General features: G+C 36.3%; 1 protein-coding gene across 4 annotated transcripts in view; it reads right to left on the bottom strand.

The window, feature by feature from the left end:
- Window positions 1-4,554: 4,554 nt before the first annotated feature.
- TTC8 (tetratricopeptide repeat domain 8) overlaps window positions 4,555-23,836 on the bottom strand; it is a 42,242-nt gene continuing 22,960 nt past the window's right edge. For 3 of the 4 annotated variants that reach the window (XM_062577491.1, XM_062577495.1, XM_062577493.1), the window contains 8 exons: window positions 20,396-20,481; window positions 17,743-17,830; window positions 13,704-13,814; window positions 11,595-11,734; window positions 10,090-10,264; window positions 8,651-8,773; window positions 6,971-7,054; window positions 4,555-5,248 (listed from right to left, as the gene is read on the bottom strand). In XM_062577491.1, the coding sequence (XP_062433475.1) occupies window positions 5,132-5,248; window positions 6,971-7,054; window positions 8,651-8,773; window positions 10,090-10,264; window positions 11,595-11,734; window positions 13,704-13,814; window positions 17,743-17,830; window positions 20,396-20,481 (924 nt within the window). In that variant the 3' untranslated portion in view covers window positions 4,555-5,131. The remainder of the gene's footprint in view (window positions 5,249-6,970; window positions 7,055-8,650; window positions 8,774-10,089; window positions 10,265-11,594; window positions 11,735-13,703; window positions 13,815-17,742; window positions 17,831-20,395; window positions 20,482-23,836) is intronic. The other variant, XM_062577492.1, reaches the window with a different exon arrangement.

Genomic DNA, 23,836 nt, shown 5'->3' with positions numbered 1-23,836 from the left:
CACCTAGGGAAAAATAACCCTAGGCACCAGTATAAGCTGGGGGCTGGCCTCCTGGAGAGCAGCTCTGCAGAGAAGGACCTGGGAGTGCTGGCGGATGACACACTGACCATGAACCAGCAATGGGCCCTTGTGGCCAGGAAGGCCAATGGTATCCTGGGGTGCATTAGGAAGAGTGCCAGCAGGTCAAGGGAGGTGATCCTGCCCCTTTCCTCAGCCCTGCTGAGGCCTCATCTCGAGTATTGCATCCAGTTCTGGGCTCCCCACTACAAGAGAGACATGGAGCTACTGGAGAGAGTCCAGCATAGGTCTACGAAGATGATCAGAGGGCTGGAGCATCTGCCCTATGAGGAAAGGCTGCAAGAGCTGGGTCTCTTCAGCCTGGGGAAGAGAAGACTGAGGGGGGATCTTATCAATGTGTACAAGTACCTGAAGGGAGGGTGTCAAGGGGATGGGGACAAACTCTTTTCAGTTGCCCGTGTGACACGACAAGAGGCAATGGGCAGAAATTGAAGCACAGGAAGTTCTGCCTGAATGTGAGGAAGAATTTCTTCACTGTGAGAGTGACAGAGCACTGGCACAGGTTGCCCAGAGAGGTTGTGGAGTCTCCCTCTCTGGAGATCTTCAAGGCCTGCCTGGACGCAACCCTGTCTAACATTGTCTAGGTGACCCTGCTTGAGCAGGGAGGTTGGACTAGATGATCTCCAGAGGTCCCTTCCAACCTTACTGATTCTATGATTCTTTGAGTCTATGAAAATACTGTTATTTCAGATCATTTAGTTATTCAACATAATTTAGGGTATGTTTATTTGACAGCTTTTGTTGCTGTGCTCCCTCTGATGACGCATCTCCCAGATTTAATCCATTTACAAATGCTTCTGTGGCCAGACTCCCAAACTGTGAGCTGCAGAAATTGTGACTAGGGGAATTAGTAGTACACCTATCGTACCAGTGCAGCAATTTAAATACTCTTGGAGGGTGACTGGAGATGTGAATTTGTCTATGCCTTAAATATTGAGTTTTCCTTGGCTCTTGCTTCATTCATCTTTTAAAGTACTTGAATTTAGTTTTTATTTATTTATAGACTAAAGGTCATTTTCCATTGTACATCCACCATCTGCTCTCTCATTTCCAGTGACGGCTAGGATATCAGAAAAATACTCCTCAGTGGCGAGCAGAGCTCAGCAGTGCAAAATTACTGAGAGGTATGTACAAATAGTCGTCTGCAGGGACCACAAGTTTGTAGGATCCCTGAGCTTTAAATCAATCCCAACAGGCAGAGAAAAAGGTGTGGGGCTGCTTCTGGTCTTGGCCCTCTAATGAAAGCTCATCTTTTCTTTGAATGTGATCCCAGGGTTACTTTGTGTCCCACATTTTTTACTGCAGTGTGTTTGTGTAGTCTCAACAGAAAACGTTTGGGAGTGGCACTTCCGAAGCCTCCTTGAGATAGAGGGAGGAACAGGATGCGACCTTACAGTGGCTTTTATGCTGCTTATTTAGTTTTCTGCTCTGTTTTTCTCCACCTCTCCTATGTTGAACCGATTTTTGACATGCATTTTAGACTTTCCAACTCCGCCCTTGCTCATGCTGCATAGCTGACACCAGCCAGTAAGTTTTCACAGGTGCTACTTCTTGCTTTTTGGAGTAAGAACTGCCCACTCTGGATCAGACCAATGAGTTTGTGCCAGGGAAGCTCTGAGCTGTGTAGCTTGTTCTGCCTCTAATAAGCAAACAGTATATTTGGTCAAAAACAGCTGTTACAGATGCCATCTCACCCTCTATCGTCGCTGGTGACTGATATTGTCATTACAGAGGGGAAGCAGGTAGAATGCTTATCAAACAAGAGGCAAAACAGCTCTGGTCCTACTTGCTTCTCTGCAGCAGAGCCTGAGGGTTTGGGGCTGGTGCAAAAGCAGGCACTGAGGAGCCGCTCTGTATGCAGAAGGAGAAGGGAAGGGTATGAATGAAGTCACCCATTAGAAAGAAGAGAAACTAAGTATAGCATTGCCCATAAATCTTATAAATTCATTTATATCAAAACTTGATGCTGCTCTGACAGATAAGCACCAGTCAAGCACGAACTGAGCTAATTAAGAAGGGTAACTAACTGGTAACTTACAAATTTTGGCTCATGTTACATGAGAGATCAGACTGAATGACACAACATCCCTTCTTCTGGCCAACAAGCAGGAAAAGAAAATGGGACCAATATCCAGAGTCTTCTATTGACTGAATGGGTACCTAATAACAAACTTGTCCTGTTCAATGACCTCTGAGACCACTTTACGGCAGACTAAATACTCCATAACCATAACTGTGAATTCTGATTAATTTTAGCCACATTTTTGTGACATCTTGCAGAATAATCCAAATCCAGTCATAATCCTAATTGTTCATTATAAATTTTTAAATGGATTCATCCATCAGAAAGAACCCAGTAATAAGGCTGGTCTAAAGACCAAGCACACCTGGGGTTAAGAGCAATAGACCTTTCCTGAAGGGATGTACAAACTTTAAGATCCCCTAACAATGTTTGGAGCTTCCTTTCAGGCTGCATTATTGTGGATATCATCTTCCTAGTAGATTAAAAAAAATGTTTTTGTTGTTTCCTTAATTCCCAAAGGGCTTTATAAATGCTGGCTGGACACAGCTGGGGCTGTGCTACAGGTTAGAGGAAAAAATCATTTCTTTGGTATAGAAATGCTGCTTACAATATTAAGGTCACGCTGTCCTAACATGATTCTACCACTGAGATGAATACAGATTCTGATGCATTGTATTATGCTATGTCGTACTAAATTAACTGAAGGCAGTTTGCCCCAGGGCCTGCCGATTCATCTGTTCACTGGAGCTCGCATTGAATTAACATAAAACAAAATCGAACGACTCTTTCACGACAAACAGCCTGCTTGTTCATCTGTTGTTTCATTGCGGTGCTGTTCTTGTTACCACATTGGATTTAATTTGTATGTGTGCTAGTCATGAAAAAAACATTGTAATACCCTTGCTTTGGGGCGTGAAAGGTCAACAAAACAGATAACTACTGCCTTTTGGGGCAATCAAAATACACAACATAAGATAAATTTGGAATGGCTTGCAGATGCTACACATTAAGGATTAAAATCTTGTTAGGTCTCTATGTAGAAACTTATTTGTGTTTTTTTGTTTTGATTTTTTTTTTAAATACAATCTTCTGTAAAGAATTTCTTACCATATAACGAACTTTCTCTTCTCAATCTCCACACATAGTCCAATACTAAAATAATAATCATGTCAGATCTACATTATGTAGTATAGTTTGCTTAAAGGAAAAGCTGTTCAGATCATTAAGTTGAGAGGTGATCGTAACAAGTGGGATCTTGTATGCATATATGAGGAACTATTGAGCTGCCACACAGATTAAAAACTGAAATTATATTATTAGCCTCTAATTAATGGAGAAATAATCTTATTTACTACTCCATTAAAAAAACTGAAATAACAATTTGACTCGCAAACTCTCAACAATTGTGCATAAATTGCTAAGGCAGACATGTTCACTTTGTCTGATAGCTTCCTTAGTTTAGCACCATCAGCTGGAAAGACATAACTGCAGTAGATCAAAGGATCTTTATAATTTTTTATTTTTTATTTATTTTATAAATTCTTCCTTTCTAGCAGAAAGTAGGATCTTAATTAGCTAATGAAAGTTAATGAAACTTCTCTGTGTAAGCACAGTATAAAAACTTTCTTAATGAAAGTTAATGTCACTTGTTTGTGACAAAATTCTGACAATATAAACACAATGTGGTAAAGGTAACACTTCCATTAAAAATGCTGCATTCATTTACCCAGTAATGTTGTTTCTGCATTTCACAACATGTTGTGTCATCAGTTTATTATAGTGTTGCTAACTCCATCACCTACAGACTGCTTTGTAAGGCAGCCCGTGGCTACACTCCTCTAAACTTTCTAGTATCTACCTTTACCAGCTACAAGTCATAGAAAAACGAGGGTGGGAAGTCATGCACAGTAAAAAGAAAAGGAAGACATCATAATGATAAGCATATTTAGGCTGCTTCTTAGGCCAAGAAAATCCTTTAAGTACCGCAGAGAAGCATGAAAAATTTTAAAAGCCTGCTTCAGAATGTGCCATTCTGGAATATCGTAACACTCCACATTTCTTAAAGGCTTTTTTAAAAGGTCACATTGGGAAATCATGCAGATTTATCTGCACAGAGATATGCGACTGATACAAAGTCTTTGCATGTTTGTTGCTCTCAGTGGTGTTGCTGTAGTGACACTGATTCATGTAGTTATTTAGCAACCACATTTATGTGGTGGCACAGGCAACCACCCAATAAATGACTTGTTCTCAATGGTTAGTACTTACCATTGCAAGCTTCTAAGCACTCTTTTCCCTTGCTGAAATGAAGATTGCACTTTCTTCTTGGGAAAGAAGCTATTACTGTGTTATTTAGTATCAATTTTGCTGAGTCTTTCAAAATACTTCAAGACATCTGACTCTTCCTTTCAAGGCAATAATGATGTAATTTTAATTTATACAAACAAAGGAGATAAACTATAGAAATTGGAATTTATTTCATTCCTGTGGTACATGGACTTCTGCTTTGCATGTGTGTTTTAAATGCATTTTAAGTACTTCAATTTTAAAACTTAATGTTCAGTAAGTAAGCACAGTATAAAAAGCCAGGTTTGAAGTTGACTTTCTCCATGCTGCTTGACAGACTGTCACACAGGAATATTTAAAAACATTTTTTTCTGCAGAAAAGTCAGAACAAATCATTTAAAATCTCATTAATATTAAATGGAGACTTACTTGCTATTATACCAGACAACCATTTCAAAGCTGTCCCAGTGGCAGTATCTTGCCACTATTACATTCTGTCTTGTACACTGCAACACACTGGATGCATGCTGGCTGCATTTCAAAAAGTGGTAAGTTTAAAGATGACACAAACCAATTAGGATTCTTAAATCTTCCCTGCTACTTAAAGGAACACAGGTTTTACCACAGGGACATATTAAATACAGTATATTGAGCTGGGATTTTGTTTTATTTTGTTTTAAAATAAGTACCTGACATCAATTCTGGCTGGTTTTGAACTGTTTTTACACAATAAAGAATATGTCATCAGAGCATAGCAAAGTGCTCTTTTAACTGTTTGAGGAGCTGTTGTGTATCAACATGGCCTGGAAACGCTTCCTCTGACTTCTGAGCCGCTATGTAACTCCTTTGAAGGTCTCCAATCTGTAAGAAACACACAAACTCATCTTATAGAACAAAGCACTGCAATATTTCTGCCATGTATTCTGTGCTGTACATTTCTGATATTCACAAGTGTTTAAACATAGCTGGTCCTGAGACTGAACACATGAACCTGGTACAGTATGGAAGCTTTCAGACTTAGTGTTATGTTTCCCTCTCCCTTAAAGAGAAGGGGGACAAAGTTCAAGAGATGGGGAGAAAATGACAGCAGTGTGATTTGAAGGGGAGGGGTTCATCAAGATACTGACTTTTCTATGTCCCTACTCAACTTTTTGGAGACTGTACAACAAGGTACATCATGCCCAGGGCTTGAAGCAAGGAGAAATAAACAGATTAAAAATTTTAGACTTCATATGAGTGTTGTCTTATACAGAGACAAGATAAAACCAATCAGTAATACTTTGCTTCTCTAAGGGCAGCAACTCCCTGTGATTTCCTGCTTCCTCACAGAGAAGAGCATGAGAGCTGATGAGCTATATGCTGTTCTTCTGCTGCTTTTAGAAGCATGCTTCCACATGGCTCCCTACTTAGGAAATCTTTCTTATTTTTTCCTAAATAGCAATCATTTTTGGAAGGAAGAAGTGTACATAAGGAGTGTATCTCAGAAGGTGGGTTCAGCAAAAAAAAGGACCAAAACATGTGGGAATTCAGCTCCTGGATGGATAAGAAAAAGCTACAGAAAGCTGTAGTAAGTGACCACAAAGCTACAGTGCGGCAAGAATTCTCTGCAGGGGAAGAAACCCATGGTACTGGCCAGACAGCTTATGTCTCGTAAACCATGGTCTTACACTGAACATATAGACTGCATTAGCAAGCTGTATAAAGCAATATAGTAAGCTGCATCTGTCTTCTCCCACAGCCTGTGCAGTTCCTCTGTGCAAAAACTGCATAATAGGCCATTTACAGACTAGGATTTGCCCCTTAATGATTAAGTATAAAACAAAATTATTCCAAACCATCTTATGTTTCACAATGGAGAGGACATGCTTACAAATTAATGGATTGTTCTCTTCTTGACGCATGTACTTCAGTATCTGTAGGAGTTGGGCTGCCCACACAGCATACACTCATAACAGAATATTTAAGGTGTAGGCACAAGCAAAGAAAAATTCTTTTTGTAAAATTTTAGGAGTTATATCTAAGTTTCTCCTTATTAAGAGGAATGTCAGATACACTGTTAATTCAGTATCTGAGGCATGTCTTATGAAAGAAATTATTAACAAACAAAATTCAAAGGTCATAAAGCTGAAGCTTTCAAAAAGCATTTCTTTTTGAAATCATTAAGATCATGGACTGAATAACTGATATTCTTTCCATCATTACTGATACATTATCTGATATTATTTACTTCATGTTCTGAAAAAGCAAATAATTGTAGAGACGTAGATGGAATTTTTAATCTGCTGTACATTTGGAGAAATACTAAAATTCCTGTATGGTTATACAAGTTGTTAAATATATTGTTATATATAAACTCTGTAAGTTGGCTTTACTTATTCTAAAAAGCAAACATTTGAATGACTACTTTCCCTCAAAGCTGCTGGGTATTAAAATGAAAATGTAACTTTAGTTTTATCTTGAGTTAGGCACTCTGTATTCTTTCGTCTTACCTATTTGGTCTCTCTAAAATAATAACAATAATAAAACCCAACCATCCCATCAAAGGCTTAATTTTTAGATTATAAGAATAGGATAGTGCATTACCTTCTCTGAGAGTGTTGCAAAATTGAAATGGGGTTCATACATATGAGGTGCTAAAGACGAAGCAGTCTGTAGCAAAGCTCTTGCCTATGCAGAGGAAAAAAAAATGTAGTGAAATATGTGAGGGAAGGAGGGTGATAAGAAGCTAATTTATCTTTCTTCATTTTCTAAAGAAATCATGCTGAGTTCTGTATAAGCCTTTAATAATAAAGCTATCTTCAACTATATAAAAGCATATAAAACTATATAAAAGCTCTAGTACACATAATACAATTTAACAGGATTGAAATTAACAAAACTCTTGGCTGAGATAAAAGGGCTGTGTTGGAACCATATATAATTAGGCAATTCAGTTCTAAATATGATACGGAATATATTTATTCATTGACAAAACAAGAATTTAAAGTCCTGCTGTATTTACCTACTGTCTCTGAAAGCATTGTGTATTAATGATTCAGAATCATAAGCAAGACTGAAAACCTAAATGACATGACCTTCACATTCTAAATTTGTAATGAAAGCCTTTACACTGTTTTCAAACATTGTTTTCACACTTCTTAGCAGCTTAAAAAAAAACACTGGGGGACCCAGGTGAACTAGATAACTAGGTAAAGGAAAATACATTAAACATTATGCCTCTCCTTTATTCTCTTTGCAAATTTGTCCCTGTGTGCTGGCAAGGCATTGAAATTGCTAAGAGTCTTGCTCACCACAGTGTTTGGAGAGCAGAGTTTCTCTCGCTCTCTTTCCTCAGAGCTGCAGGAAAAACTGAAGGATGGAGAGATTTGTATGTGACTATCCAATCCCCCAAATGACCCAGCACTCTGTTTTGCTCACCCTAATTTGTCCAGACTTCTGGAGTAATGACAGTAAAGACTTTCTCCCATGAAGGAAAGAAAAAAATCTCTGGGACTGGAGTGGATTTTTAAAGAAACCATTAACAGATCTTTCCTGAAGCTGTCAAGCTTGACAGTACTCTACTAAACACTAAACAAACCATTCGCTTGGCACCAGGAGTCACTCTTTGGCTACCAACATAGCAGTATTAAAAAAAAACTACTAAAAATTTGGGAACATATCAGATCTTTTAAAAACAAAAATATCTGTAAACTATCTGGGAAGGCAGAGATAAGAACTTATTAAAACTCCCTCAATCCAGCAACTTTGAGTCCACCTAACAATATTTATGAATAATATTTTGAAATAAAATTGAATAAGCAAAATATCTTCACATATGTTTATTCTTCTAGGCATACTTTTATTGTCATGATGATCTTGAATTTTTATGATACGTGTGATACAAGGGAAGAAAATAGAAAATTTTAAGCTGAAAACTAGAAAAGGTGAAAAACGATTGTAACAGAAATGTTATCCAGTCCTAATTATTAGCAATCACAACCTTCCCAGCTCTAACTGGACACAAATGCCAAATGGGATTTACATGTCTGTAAACCGACTGACCATGAAACCAAAACTAACACTAAACTTCATCTGAGGAACTTCATGGGAGATGGCCTGAGGATGTGGAGGTTGCATTGAAAAAAACACATAAAATTTATCTATGTTGTCTCCTGGAAGAGTAAGCTAGAGATTCACATGACACTTCCATCTTAGGGAAATGACACGTTTAAGTACAAAAAAGCCAAAGGAAGCATTCTGCTTAGGCTGAGATTTAATACCAACCTGCTCAATGTGACCTTTTCGCATTTCCAGCACAGCCAAGTTGTTGTAAGCCTCTGCATAATCGTTATTGTTAACTAAGGTCAGTTTGAAACACTGGTAAGCCAGATTCAGATCTCCTATCCCCTAAAAGTAAGATTGTATTTTTAATTTGTCAAAAGATTCAAACAACACATGTCTATTTTGTTGTCTTAAGTATTTTTTCATCCATATGTACTGCCATGGAATACAACTCTCAATAAAAACATGCTGATGAAAACCATATGTGCTTTCCTCCCCATTCCTCTCATTTGCTTCTTATTCTTTAACCAGAAAGAATTTTCTCTCTCCAACACAAACAGCCACGATCCAACTGCGATTCACTTCATCTATTTAACTTCTAGATGACTAAAGCGTCATCTAAAGATTAAGCTATATGCTATAGTCAAAAGAAACACCCAGAGACATGCCCAGATGGAGAGTCATCTTGACTTTTTCTGTCTCTACGCACATTAAAAGGAGCATATAAGCCTAGCTTTTAGATGGTTAAAATTAATGAGGATAAAACTTTCTGTTTGGAGGAACTGACTCTATAAAGCTCTGGCTTTATGACTGAGACAGATACATCAGGTCAAATGTTAAAAGTGACAAATACTGAAAAATATATGCACATCAGTTCAAATTTGAGTGCTTAGGCAGTATAAATTAATGTGTTTATCCTAGGTCCAGTAAAATCAAGATGAACAGGAGAGTTTCTCAGTGACTTAAGTTAAACCAAAATCAACATTTGAATGGCACTCATATTAGAAAGCTATCAAAAAATTATTTGGTAACCTTACTCTGGGCATGCAGCTAAGGAGAAATGTCACTCAACTTCTAGAAGAGCATCAGCAAAAAGGGCAATGAATGTAAATTAGTGTAGGAAGTTAACAATTTTATCACACAATCACAAAATATTTCTAATACTGCATATAAGGCAGAGGAACTTGCCCTCTCAACTATAATGTGTGTAGCACTTTACTGTCTGCTATATGCTGCTGAATATCTATTTTTATGGCAACAGAATCCTCCTAATACTCCACATCAAATAAAACCCAAAATACCTTGAATTGTTTTTTTTTTTTTTTTTTGTGAAATAAACTTATATTTCAACAAATGCCCTCAAAAGTCTTGAATAAGTAACAAATTTTTGGAAACAAAGGTTAAAGATGGTAGGGAGGGAGCAACTTTTAGCAGCAGGAAGCCACATTCTGTGAAGATATACAGAACTCTTCTTTTGCTTCATTCTCTCTCTAAAAGTGCAAATAAACCCTTAATTAAATTTATACTATACTTTATCTTGTAGTACATCAGTTTTCATATTTTACTTCAGGCTAGGTCATTGATTACTTCCAAGCTATTCTCTTCCAGTTACTTTTTCATATTGTAAAATATTTATTCAGAAAAGTTAGTATTTTTCATACCACAGCCACGTGTCCCAAGTTGTACCACACATCTGCTGTTTCCTCCTCATTTTCAGCCAGAGAAAGTGCACGTTCAAATGAAGTTAGTGTCATATCATATTGCTGGGCATAGAAGCAACAGAGGCCAAGATTGTTAAAAAGCTGGCAGTTATAAACACCCATCTGCAGGAGCCGTCTATATTGAGAGAAAATATTTGTTATATCTATTTTTTTGATTAATTGCATATATAGATTCTATTCTGAATTATGAAATTTTCTTCTCCCTTTTCCCAGTTCCCCAAGCGAGTAATAGCCAAGTACATTATTTTGCTATTTCAAACTTTTTTGTTATGGTCTTACATTTGGTAAAGGTTTCCTGAAGGGGTAGTGCAGGGCATTTCTGATTAGCAGAATCAAAGTTGTGCTAAACTTTCTCTATGTAAATCAGAAAAATTTTAGCTTTTTGACTGTGCAGTATGATCCAATTTTACTGTTAAAGTCAGAGCTGTATACAGACTCCCTCTTTCTCCATCTCTCCTCTCCAATCCCTCAACCTTAATCAAGCTGTAACTTTTTAAAGTTACTTGTATAATAACTCCTCAGATTTCATTTTTTTGCTTGATTCCTGTCCTATAGTACTACTCTAATCACTACTAGTACATTTAGTATACAAGTCTACTTTAATATTATACTTAAAGCATAATCCACAAATTTTGATTCAAATCAATTTTGTTTAATGTGTGTTTTAGGATGGAGATGTTTTATAAAAATTCTGTTTATTAATATTTACAGGAAAAAACAGGTATGCTAAGAGGGCCAGGGAAAACTGTGCTGTTTTGCACAGCATGACTGTTTATTTACAAACCTAGAGCACAGAAGAGCTCAGGTACTATAGAAATGACATGGCACTGCTTACATTGACTTCATCCACTCTTAGACTTAGGAATATGAGCCAGGCTCCTTTGAATTCTGACTATATTCAGATGAAAAGTAATAGCATGGTTTAACACTGTCTTTTTATTGCTTTAAATAAAGCATAAGGGGAACTCCAGCCCACATTTAAGTAAGGGATTCTGTGGTCATATTGCATGTGACTTCAAATGGAGCTTTCCAAAGACTGCTCCTTTTCAAAGGGCTAAGTGGAAAGTCCATGTGCCTCACAAATTGAGAGAAAGGCCCAGTGTTCTCAGAGTGCTTCATACTGTGAAAGATCTTTTCCTGTTTATTAATCAAATAAGCAACAGTTGTGATAATTTTCTATGTTGATACTTCTGCACACTTTGCATGAAACAAGTTTTTAAAAGAGAAATGTAATTATCACTGGTAGAGAAGATGCATAAGTTGGTATGCTGATTATATGGTGATATTTCTCCAAATGCTTGCTCATCCTTCCGTTCCTGTCTCCTCTTTATTTTGTCTCTCTTTATTTTGCTATCAGTGTAACAAAAATCCACCATTTAATTACCCTCCTATATGTCCAACTTCCTACTCCCTGATGCCCACCCCTCACCTCCAAGTTTAGATACCTATAAAACCGCAGAGCTATCTCGGGCTGGTCTGAATAAAAATGGTTACTGCCAATACATGCAATTGCTTCCACGTGAGTATTGTCTTGTTTTAAGACATCTTTGTAGTATTCTGCAGCTGAGGAGATATTGTTCATTTCCTATACAATAGGGAAAAAAATAAGATTAATTCTACTTTGTATAACCAATTTTTATAAAGAAACTTGTTAAAATAACAATCTACAAAGTGCTTGATCTGTGCCCTGTACAGTACTTAACTACCTGAGATATGCATGCTGTTACAATTCTCTGATCAATGCAACATCACCAGTTGGCATCTCCATAGTTGACGCACTCACATTCATGAGAAGAATGTTTATTGATTTTATTTTTTAGGGCTAGCTGTACTTGTCATAACTGGATACCACTGTTACAGGAAAAGTTTCTTTTTTTAATATTGGTCATAAACTTAGCGTGTGCAATGAGTATTGCTACTTTTGGTACAATGTCTAATGACAGATAGTATTATGCAACTCATTTTTATTTTCAATGCTTTTTAAATTAATTCATGAAATGTTTTGACCATAAATGAGAATGTAACTGAACACAAAGTATTATTATGTGCCTTTGAAAATAGATATCATGGATTAATTACTAAAACTTGTATTTATTACGATGTGCCAGTTAAGATAATTACATTGTATCAAAAAATATGCTGGGAAGTATGTTAGTTGGAAGATGAATTGGAGTGGACTTTTTGCTTTAAACAAAGTCAGTCATATTGTTTCTGAGGAGTGAAAGGTACCAGATGACCCCTCTCATTAGTACAAAGCAAATTAAAATGGTCAAAAAAACATTTTTGTGTTTAGAGAGGATTGTTTTCTAACTATGTGCTGTAGATACACTACACTAGAGCTTTTAGTTAATTTTAGCAGCACATGCACATTTAGCTTTGAAAAACAGTACTTCCTTCGATTCAAGGAAATAATACTAAAACAGTCCCTTTATAAATAGTAGAGTTCTTTTTTTAAACCAAGAAAAGGTATGCAATTCCTTCCACTGAAAAAAGGTAGTAACCCAGAAGAAAAGCTCTTAAAATGTCTGATACATATATTCCACTTGTGAGTGTAGGTAACACGAACAGTTCTGTGCTGCAGTACAAATCTTTACTAGTGAAGCTATCATCCTGCACTCAGGTGTCAGCACAAAACTATATTACGTCAACCATACGCTGCTCTTCAAGAATTTCTTAAAGGGTTATGTAATGTTTTGTATGCTCTGCAAAAAATATCCATTTTAAAAACTGTTTAGCAATTCAGAAAGAAAGGCCTCCAAAAATTATGCAGCTGTTTTTTCCTTGCTAAAGGACAAAAAGCATTTAAAACAGAAATGGATTAATTCCCTAGGGATTATAGTAGAATGATGAGTAGAATGAGAACTGGCAAGAATGCCAAGTATGGATGTAGACAAAATAATCCATAACTTTGAACAAAGTATTTGTTTTGGAATAGCATCGTTACCAAAACTCAGTACAACACAACTTTTTAAGCCTGCTGCTTGATACAAAAATGTGTATTTTTAGATTGCAAAATAGGTAGCTATCAACCTGAAATGAAACCACTGCTTTAAAACTAGTCTCATTTAAAATAAAATCTACTTCCTAAACTAAGAAACATTCACATTTCAACTGTTCTCAATGGCCTAAGAAATTAACAGTGACTGTAGGACTAATAAACACAGCATTGATCTGCAGACTATCTTGCTGTTTCATCCTGCCAACAGGCTGTTGGTGACTCAAGCACTTTTAGTCCACTGAAAAATACATGAAATAAACACAACTATGTGCACAGCTTCCAGATCACCTGACTTAATGTGGGCTTGCTTCTGTGTCTCTGAACAAGGAAAAGTAGGATCTCACTGGTGTGATTAACTGGTCAAACAAATAAGCTTGCAAGGCTTCCCTGACATGACTTTGGTAGCTTCTTTGTGTAATGTTACCTGTTTGCATTAGTGATACTGGAAATTAGTGCAGTTAATTTTTCATGACCTTACCGGTATATTGAACAATTGGCTCTTCTTGCTCAGGCAGCTAACTTTGGCCACATTACAGACTGTACAGTACATGCATACCTCATAGATCCTGGCAATTCCACAAAGAAGAGCCACTTCTCCAGGAAATCGATCTAATCCTTGCTTGAAAAGGTTTAAAGCTGTTACAGGCTGATCCAAGCGCAAATACACCTAAGTAAATAAAAAGTATACATAAATGTCAAATGTCTGACTTTTATGCTGATTCTGCTGTTTGACAAGGGAAATAAATGGAAGGTATGACACTATTTCCTGTATGCAGTAAACATATTAGGAAACATGATGAACAATACTGGGAAAATAATGGAGTTAATACTGAATAAATCTCTGTAATGAAGAGAAAACATTCACCTGCCTATCATCTAGACATTATTAATTCATATTTACATTATTAATAAACCAAAAAGTATCTTGTTATATATTAACTTATCAAATAATATACTTTGACACTGAGGCGAAGACAATATCTTCAATATTTTCCCATTTAACATATTTTAAAACATATGTTTGGGCTTGAAAGAACTAGATCTTCAGGTTGATAGTGCTAAAATAACAAAATACTTTACTCAGTCAAATAAGAATACACTGCACAGGGCAGTGACACAAGGAATTTATATTATTGCTCTACCCAGTAATAGACAATAAAATCCTGTAAGAGCAAGACAGCAGTTTGGTCCCTGTGATTTTTGGCTTCTGTACTGATTATGACAGTGTGTGATGTGGACAACTTTGTGTAAGATTGGATGGAGAACATCAACATATTGCAGAGAAACCACCTCTGTAGATATTTGAGAGTACCACTCTCAAGCCTTTCTGTTGTGCAGATTACCTAAACCAGCTACAGTAACAGGAAAAGAAAACAAAACACACACACTCACACATTCTTCGGGAAACTAGACAATTAGAATGATTAATATGTCTCTGATTGGTGAAAGTGCTTTACATGCTCCCCTTGGAGAAATGTTACATTAAATAAAGATAATAACTGATATGACTAAAAAACAGAAACACTCTGTGACTGTTTATCCTTCTGACGTAAATATCTTGTGATGCAATGGAGAAAAAATTCAACATTACTTGCACTTCTGAGAAACCTCCAAACACATCTTCTACTTCTTTTGGGCTTTGTAGACTTTTGAGTATCCACAGTCAAAGTATTAGTTATAAATGTGAGTTCTTTTCTTGCACACCTATAGATATATACCACTACAGACATCTGCAAAGAATTATTTTCTAAGACTACTCAAGCGTCATTCTTAATGTCAAAGAATTATAGACTGTGAATGTCTTCCTATAAAAGGACAGCTATTTCAAATTGATCACCCAGTTATTTTGCTGCTATCACTTGCATGTCCTGTATTAAGCCAGGAAACTAATTACTTTCTGTAAAAAAGCAATAAAATAGTGAAAGGGTTGTGTTTTGTGGAAAGACGAGTACCTGGTAGACTAACACTGCACCAGTGACACCAGCAATTAAAGGTACATTTTAACCCAACAACTTATTCCTAATTCACTCCATTTGTAGATGTCACTGTATCTAAAATAACTTTCAAATCATTTGCTATAATTTTTCATTTATAAACTCTCATGGCCTCTGATGGATTTAATATCTGCATTAAATTTTAAACTTTAAATGAATGCCTCCGTTGTGACTGTCATGCTCCATTCTCCTTTCTTTAATCACCACTTGAAGTTTTGTTTCCTCTTAGCAACAGTTTTCTTCACTTAAATTATTCCATAAAGAGTTTCAATGGAAAGTACACAGATGAAAGAGAATACATGATCACTGGGTATAACTTCTTAATTAGCAGGAGCCTAGGCTGGTTGTTTTCACCTATTACATAGGTGAGTGCCTTATCTGAGTTTAATTCATCTTAAATAAGCCAGTAAGCCAGTGCATACTACAATACCTTCAAATAATTCAACTTTTTTTTGGAACTAAGAAAGAGAATTTTAATTAACTTTTTTTTTTTTTTTTTTTTTTTTAGTACTCTGATCTAGCTATGAAGCACAGCTATCTTCACATTCTAGAAGAAAAATGCAAAAAATGGAAGACAGGAAACTCCATTAGAGCTGTTCTTTTTTTTTTTTTTTTTTAAAAAAAAAATTGTTTGCTTGCTAGTTCATGAACCATGCTTCTGAACGTAACGACTCAAGGTCTGGTCTATGCTTCATCCGGAGGTTCACTCCAAAGATACACTTGTTACAGATCCTCTGTGCAAACACTGAGCCAAGGCAATGTGCTCACAAACGCTACTAAAGAATTCTCATGCCCAAGCATGCCACGTATCACACTGCCGGGTGTATCTGTGGCACAGCCACTGTCACCATGGGTGACAGGAGAAATGAAAAGATGGGTGGGACAAAGTTCCACATACCACAGCTGCTTTAAGGAGACCTGCGCTTTAAGAGTACTACAGCTACAGTCACTTAGCTTTAGATGTTACGCGCAGACTGCTTGCATTTTCTCTTTGGAATTTCTCTTATCTCTGGTACAAACATCTCATTTCCAGGTCTGCTGGGTCATGGAATACTTTGCAAATTCTCAGCATTCCTGACTTTTACAAAAAAAGTCTTTATTTTTTAGTTTTCTTTCAGTCTTTTATTTCTCCATAAGTTATGTTTCAAAGGAGATTTCATTTTCAGTAAAAGACTTCTGATAGCTGTTGTAATAATGAACATAACTAGAAAACTAATTCATGCCGTGGTGTCTGTATCAGTTTGCAAAGAATTTAATGCAATCCTATTATTTTTCAATGGCTGCTTAACTCTAGTCTTATTGTTCCAGTATTATCAGGCTGAGCAATAACTCAATGCCCTACTCCACTGTCCATCCACAGTATAAATCATGTTGTGTGATGCCTTATACTTGAGCTAGCTGGTCTATGGGGTGGGAGGTAGAAGTTCAAGTGGTGTTCCTACTCAGGCTGGTAATGATATGGGGGGATGCATGGTTCCCACTACAAATCACATTTTTTAAAATCCAATTACTCTACTAATTTTATCACTCTGTGCAGCTCAAGTGTTTTGCAGAGTCACTCCTGCTAGTGACAGAAATCTAAAATGACTTGGCTAAATTGAGTAAACTAACTCAAACAAGTTGTTTTACTGAAGACAAGTCTTTAGATAACAATGGTAATAGAATCATAGAATGGTAAGGTTGGAAGGGACCTCTGGAGATCATCTAGTCCAACCCTCAGTGCAGCCCATACGGGATTGAACCTGCAACCTTGGCATTAGCAGTACCATGCTCTAACCAACTGAGCTAAACCTGCCCCCAGTTTAAATACTAAATGTAAATTACTCAAGGAATGAAAAGTTATAGCAAATATCACAATATGAGCAAATACCATAATATGAATATCTGAATTATCTACTAGTAGTGATAACTTGTTTTGAATAAATCTGTGATAGATGGCTTAAAGGGAGCTGACAAAGAGCACCAGTTTCATTTTCTTCTAGTACTAGAGGAAGAAAAATACATCATTAGTTTTTCACAAGCCATCTCTTCTTGAATGCCTTTAAAAATGTCTAGAACCTTAAGTGTACCCTCACAAAGGAGTAATTCCAATGCTGAGCCTTGCCAGCTCTTCTTTTAAAGCTTTTAATGCCTTCATTTTGACAGAGCATTCTCTGTTTCAAGGTCTCTGACTGTTTCCTGTAAGCTCCCCTTTTTTTCGATTTTGCTTGTGAAACTATGTTTTTGAGTTTCTCTTATCATTTACTGATTTATTGTATTAGTTTCCCAGGAGACCATAGACAGCTACATTGTTTTCCATACTGAAACTCCAATAATTCTTTTAGCTGTATAATCCTCACTGGAGTTTAGTGTAAAGCATACAGTAAGGGAGAACAAAGTTGTTCTTTTTGTGGAACCTGGAAGCTCCAGAACATATTTTTAAATTATATACATCAGTTCTGTTTTAACTGTTAATATGTGTTACCTCAAGTCTGTGTGGAGGTCACACACTATAAAACTTTACAGCATATGAAGCTGGATGCACAGCTATTCTGGTAGATGGACTTTCAAGGATAGGTTGGAATTTTGCATCATTCTGAAATAAACAAATCAGTGACTTACTTTAGCCAAATACAAGATTGTATCAATCATGTCCTGTTGCTTGAGAGCCGATTTAAATTGTTTTTCAGCTTCTCGATACAGTCCTAACCTAAAAGAGATAACAGATAGATATACAAATGCCTACAAAGTTTTATAAACTTATTAAAAAATAGTGCACAATAAACCAAACAGTAACTATCCAAAAGTATACTTTAAGATTATTTATTTGTGTGCATGTGAACAAAAAATATGCTCTTAAGTATATTTAGGTTACAAAGACAAGCATTTAGAAACTATGAGAAAGGCAAATCCATGAAATCTTAAGTCAGCCCCCTCATACATGCAGCTTTCTGATGCTATCTTGCTCTATGTACAGAATGGACAGTGGTTAATGAACAATGATTTTTTTCTTCTCATTGTGTGATTCTATTCTTTATGTGTGAGAATACACTCTATTTAAATAATCTTTTCAATAACTGAAAATAATGATTGGTACTAGAGATTTTAGATAAGAAAATAAGTCCATTAATAATATAATTGTGAATATTTAAGATATTAAAAATTGTCATAAGCTTTGGGTGTCCTATATAAAACACTTAAAAAGAAGATTTTATGATTTTGCATGTCTTGGTCAAAGCTCATCTTGTGCTGATTTAATTTGCAGTTCTTACTAGCAGAACACTCGGTCTCTGGGCATTGACAAAACAAAAAAGCATGTTCTGAGACATGCTTTGATCTGAGAACTGGTATGAACCCACTTGCATTGCAAGTCCTCAGTATCTGTGCCAGAAGAAAAGACAGAACATACATTTTCCAGGGAGTATTCATGGCCTCATCCACGTAACCCTCACATACCTTTTGATTCCCTGAAGTACTTGCTACCTTCTGTATTCTGTGACAAAGGAATCAGGTTCCTACAGACAAGTACCTTTTGGTTCATAAACCCTATGTACCCCTAGGGCACATTCATCCTGATTTGTACATAACGTAATGAAGGCTGTTATATATAAGTGCATAGTGACTGACTGTACAGCAACTTTTTTGACTGTTTGATCTTATAATCTCAACGCTCTTTTAATACTATTTTATCTGCTCTTTTTTCTTCAACTGAAGCAAGCAAAAAAGAAAAAATTCCCTCACATTAAAGAATATTGCTAGATCATTGAGTTAGATCAGTGAGTTTCAGTCTTTTTTGATCTGCGGTCCCCATGAGTTTCCCAGCAAACACACAGAAAGCTGTTTGTGGAACTCTCATTGTTATTCAACCTGTTTTCACTGTACAATGGCTCCTTGCTTAGCCTGTCTCAGGCTCTCTACACTCACAGGTAGCTTTCAATCAGCATTTCTTCTCTCCCCAGTCCTTATTCTCATCTATTGTTTCATTTCACATTGAGTTCCTGCACATGAATCTGTCAATTTAATCTTCTAGGCAACCTTGTCCCAACAGAAGCTGGGATATTAAAAACCTTTAACTGGGTTTTGAAATAATATATTTTAAACTGCAGCACAGCTTAGCTTGTTCATGAAGACCACTTATTGACTTGCTCTGGGGGGAATATATGGCATGTAAACCCCGCAGGAGTATGTTTCATATCAAGAGCATTTGTTTTGCAATTTTGCGTTACTCTAGAACAATTTGCAGTGATCTGTAAGTGCTAAATAAACTACAAAATGTCTCAAATTAGGAGGCTCATATCATTCCAACAGTAGAAATGTACCTTTTCTCCCATCCAAATTGCCTTTTCTTTCCCTCAGTCGAACAGCACATACACTTGGTGAGCACAGAAACATAGCCAGGAGGTACCTAACGTAATTCTGATGCTGGAAGCACATATGCCTGCTTGGATGCTTTACTCTCTACAGCACTACTCATAAAAATCATGAAAGTGATGAATGACCTCTAAGCTCAAAAGAAATCAGCCTAATCTTCTAAAGAATGTCAAATAAAGGTTAAGGATAATGAAGAATTTCATTAGTTTAGGCATCTGAAGTTGTTTCAAACCACAATACAACAAGGAACATGGAATTTTAAAGGGCTAACTGCTTTGTATTATTAGTGCTTGTTTGAGTTATAGGAAATAGGGTGTCACAGTCATAGCTAGTTCCTCAGTAGCTAGTCCAAGCTGACTGCAGCAAGCTCACCTCCTTGCTGTTGCTGCCCTCGCTTCAGAGAGTCATAGTTCTAAGCCATTTTTGCCAGGCACTTGGGTCCTGGGTGCCACTCCTGGGCCTTGGATCCATCTTTCAAACTGTTTGGTACTTCTTGGGCAATGCATCTCTTGCATGAAGTGTCTAACATACACATTTCATTTTTTATTATTTCACTAATTTGAAGTCTTCACTAACAGTTAGTTTCTCAATCTAATACTGTAATTTTTGGGGGGTGCAGGTTTTTTTTAAACAATAGTTCTTTGCATTTATTTACTGAATTTTCAGCCAGTGATTTTGAAGCAATTCAGCGAAGATGAAGATGCAAATAATTCAGTTACTTAAAGGTAGTCACTGTTGGTGTCTTTACCTCAAGCAATTGAGCATAACCTCAATGTGATTTACCTATAAGCACAACTAAACACATAGTGTACTATTTCTCAGTCTCCAATACCACATAATACACACAGCAGCTGAGGTCCAGCACCCACACTCACTCATCACAAAAAAATAAAAAAAGGCTTACCTATAATAGCACTTCCCAATTTGGACTTTCCACCACCAGTCCTTGAACTGTGCATGCTCAGTGGCAAGGGCTGCCAAATCTAGAGCCTTCCAAAACAAACACATCATTTTAACATGAATACTTTTTGTGTTTATGCAAAGAAAAAGAAAATGAGGCCAACAATGGAAAGATTTTTCTAGAGATAAATTTGAGCAAAGTGTCCCAGGAAATTTGAGGAGGGTGTATTGTTTCATGTTTACTATTTTGTACAGTTTATTACATAAAATAGCTGAAAGGATCATTTATCCCTATAAAAACATGTAATCCTAATAGTTTCTAGTAATTCAAAGAGAAAATATGAAATTAATTTGATTAGACTGCTGAATTGCTGCTTCAGAGTATACAGAATATTTGTATGAGCTATCACAGTCTTTTCCAGCTTCCCATCCACCTTCACTACAGCTTGCTGAATCACAGAATCACAAAGGTTGGAAGGGACCTCTGGAGATCATCTAGTCCAACCTCCCAAAGATTTCCTGGTGCTGGTTCCACTGGGGCTTGAACCCAGGACCTTCAGCATGTAAAGCAGATGTGATAAACACTACACTAAAAACAAGTAAAAATATACTAGAACAAACAAATCAATTCAACCAGTTTGAAATACGTCAAAAAATGTTATCTGATTATTAATATGAGGCTGCCTCCACTTCCGGGAACTCTCAGACATGTCCAGTGGGAAACATTTCTTCCTTTACAAAGTCTATGACGTAAATAATTATTCTATGAATTAAAATAGACAAATATTCTAATAAATAGAGAGCTATTGGAGAAGGTGGAGTTCTAAAACCTCCTCCATCTGTCTATCTGAAGAATAGGTATGCTAATCAATGTGCTACCGTGAGTTGCCATGAATAGAATCTATGGCTTTTCATGTTTTGCATGAAAATGCAAATTTCAGCATTTTAGTCAAAATAAATTGATGCCTGTTCTGTACCAAAAGCTACCAAATAAGCAATTTTTAGTGTTCCTTTTCTTTTTTTAATTTCACTTCTCCCAGAACATATCAAAGCCATGCTACATTTGTTACTTCTGTTTTAGGAATACCATCAGAAATAGTCTAAAAAGCTTTAAAGCAGTATTTTTACAACAAAGTATTCATTTTTTTCGTAAACATTTTGCAGCCCACAGAAATCAGAAACTAGAGTTCTCTTAGGAACAATATTGAAGAGTTCTGGCCACTCCGTAGCACAGGAACCAATAATTTCTAGGCTAGCATCATCTGAATCTTTGAAATACCAGAAACAGCCTTTTTTTAGTTACATCCTCCACTGGGTTTTATTCCTTTTCCTTTCGCTGTTAACTAGGCTGCATGAACCTAATATTCAGCAGGTTCAGATTTGGTATAGTTCAGCAAAGTCAATGGAGTTATAATTTAGGCAAGTTGATGTCTTTTGGCTTTGTGAAAGCAAATAATTTGCTCCCAGTAGCAATTCAGTCCAGTGAGCTGCACTTACTGTCTCACTAAATCAGAAAGAGAGGGTTGTCAGTCCCAGCTTCTGCGACAGAATACAGAAAACTGAGGAGCTCTGAATTCATCAGTTCTTCCAGTCACGTGGAGTTCTTTTAAGTCCTCAGTCTGGTGGATCTCACGGACCAAAGCTTACTTTGGTTGTCTGTTGTTGTTTCCTAATGGCAAATTGGACAACAGGGCCTCTGGACTACAGCTATGATGGGAAAGAAGTCTGCTTAAAGATAAAAATTATCAGCTTCCCTTTTCTACAGATACTTTAATCTGAAGCTATATAAGCAATTTTCCCAATTTCCCAATACAGTTCACTGGGAAAATTCTAAAAAGCTGTAGAGATTGAAACATCACTTATTTTTGTTGTGTTTTCACATATATAAAGAATGTGTGTGTCTGCCAAATCCTATACCTGTTTCTAATGCAGCATGAGCAGTCACTTAAAATGAGTATAGGCCAAATTGCAAATAATACATGTTTTGAAGAGCCTTCCTTCGCATGTTCTCATGACAAGTATTAAAGGAGAAGGACTGAACTTCAAGCAACTATCCTTTCTGTAGCTACACATTCAGCTTCCACTGTGGTACCCTAATTATTTCTGAAAACTATTTTATGCAAGGCTAACAATTCTGGCTTCTATTGGAGAGTGGGAAGTAACAGTGCTTCAGGCTCAGTAGATAACAACATCAGCAGTTCAGTATTTATTTCCGCAGATCCTGAAATCTTATTAGCCAGCATCAAGAAACAAAGCATAACTTCATTTTGAAATTAGTTTCTGAAACTAAGTAATTCCTGTTTTCATGTTTTCCCAATAAAAGTAGTCAACATACCATCTTGTTTCTGATATTTTACATGCAATTACAAAAATGTTAATCCAGAAATACTACAAATGTTATCAATATTTCTAAAAGGTGTTTGCCTCAAAAGGCTTTGTACATACAAATGTCAGGTTTTTACATGCTAGTAGATGTACTTTCTGCTGGCACTACCACACAATCTTTTGACAATGTGGCCTTTGAAGTATTAGTAACTTGATTAAAATAAAATTTCAAAAGTCAAAGCCTTCACACTGCCATGTTAATACCAATTGCTAGCATAATTTACTGTTATAGCTTACAGCAAACTTTTTTTAATTGCAAAGTCTAGGTACAAATCAATGTACAGTCTGCACAGCACATTAATTTTAAACCAATCTATAACAACAGTAATAAGTCTTCTCAGTCTCCTGCACTCCCATGCCTTGCTGAGTATTAGTGTAGTTGCATTAATAGGTAGTACATCATGGATTGTGGACGACCCCTTTCATAGAATGGCAGATACTGATATTTCTTTTTAAGGATTTTCACTTCTAATACACGTCTTAAAAAAAAAGATTGTCCAAAAAGTTTTGATAGCTTTAGAATAGTACCCATTATCCACAAATGCTAGTCAGCTGAAACTGTCACTCTATAGTGTGTTTAGCATACTTACTCCTTTATACAGTATCTGTATCAATAACATTATTAGCCCAGGGAAGCATTTCAGAATTAATGAAGATACTTACTTCACTCTAAGTTCTTACATTTGTGCAAATAAAAAATAAATAAATAAACAAACAAAACCCAATACTTAGTGTTTTTCTGGTGAAAAGCAGTTTTCATAAAGAATGAATCAGAGCAATTTTTAAATTAAAAAGAAAGCAGATATTTTCCATCTATAACTGTAACTATATTTATCATGATTCTGAGAATATTTTTACCATTACTCTCTTTAGTTAAACTGTAGCATAAATAAGACTTCAAAATTTTCTACCAGCTTTAACTCAGAATAAAACAGCTTGAAGGCTTAAAGGCCTTTACTATAGCACTGCATAATTAAATTCATAAATGTATGTTTGTTTGAAACTTACTAATTTCATACTTAAGATACTTGTACTTAAGATGTTGCATACTATGCAACAA

Source organism: Rhea pennata, chromosome 5, assembly GCF_028389875.1.
Source record: "Rhea pennata isolate bPtePen1 chromosome 5, bPtePen1.pri, whole genome shotgun sequence".
NCBI classification, from domain to species: domain Eukaryota; kingdom Metazoa; phylum Chordata; class Aves; order Rheiformes; family Rheidae; genus Rhea; species Rhea pennata.
Note: the sequence above shows the minus strand (reverse complement) of the source record. Positions and strands in the feature narration are given on the sequence as shown.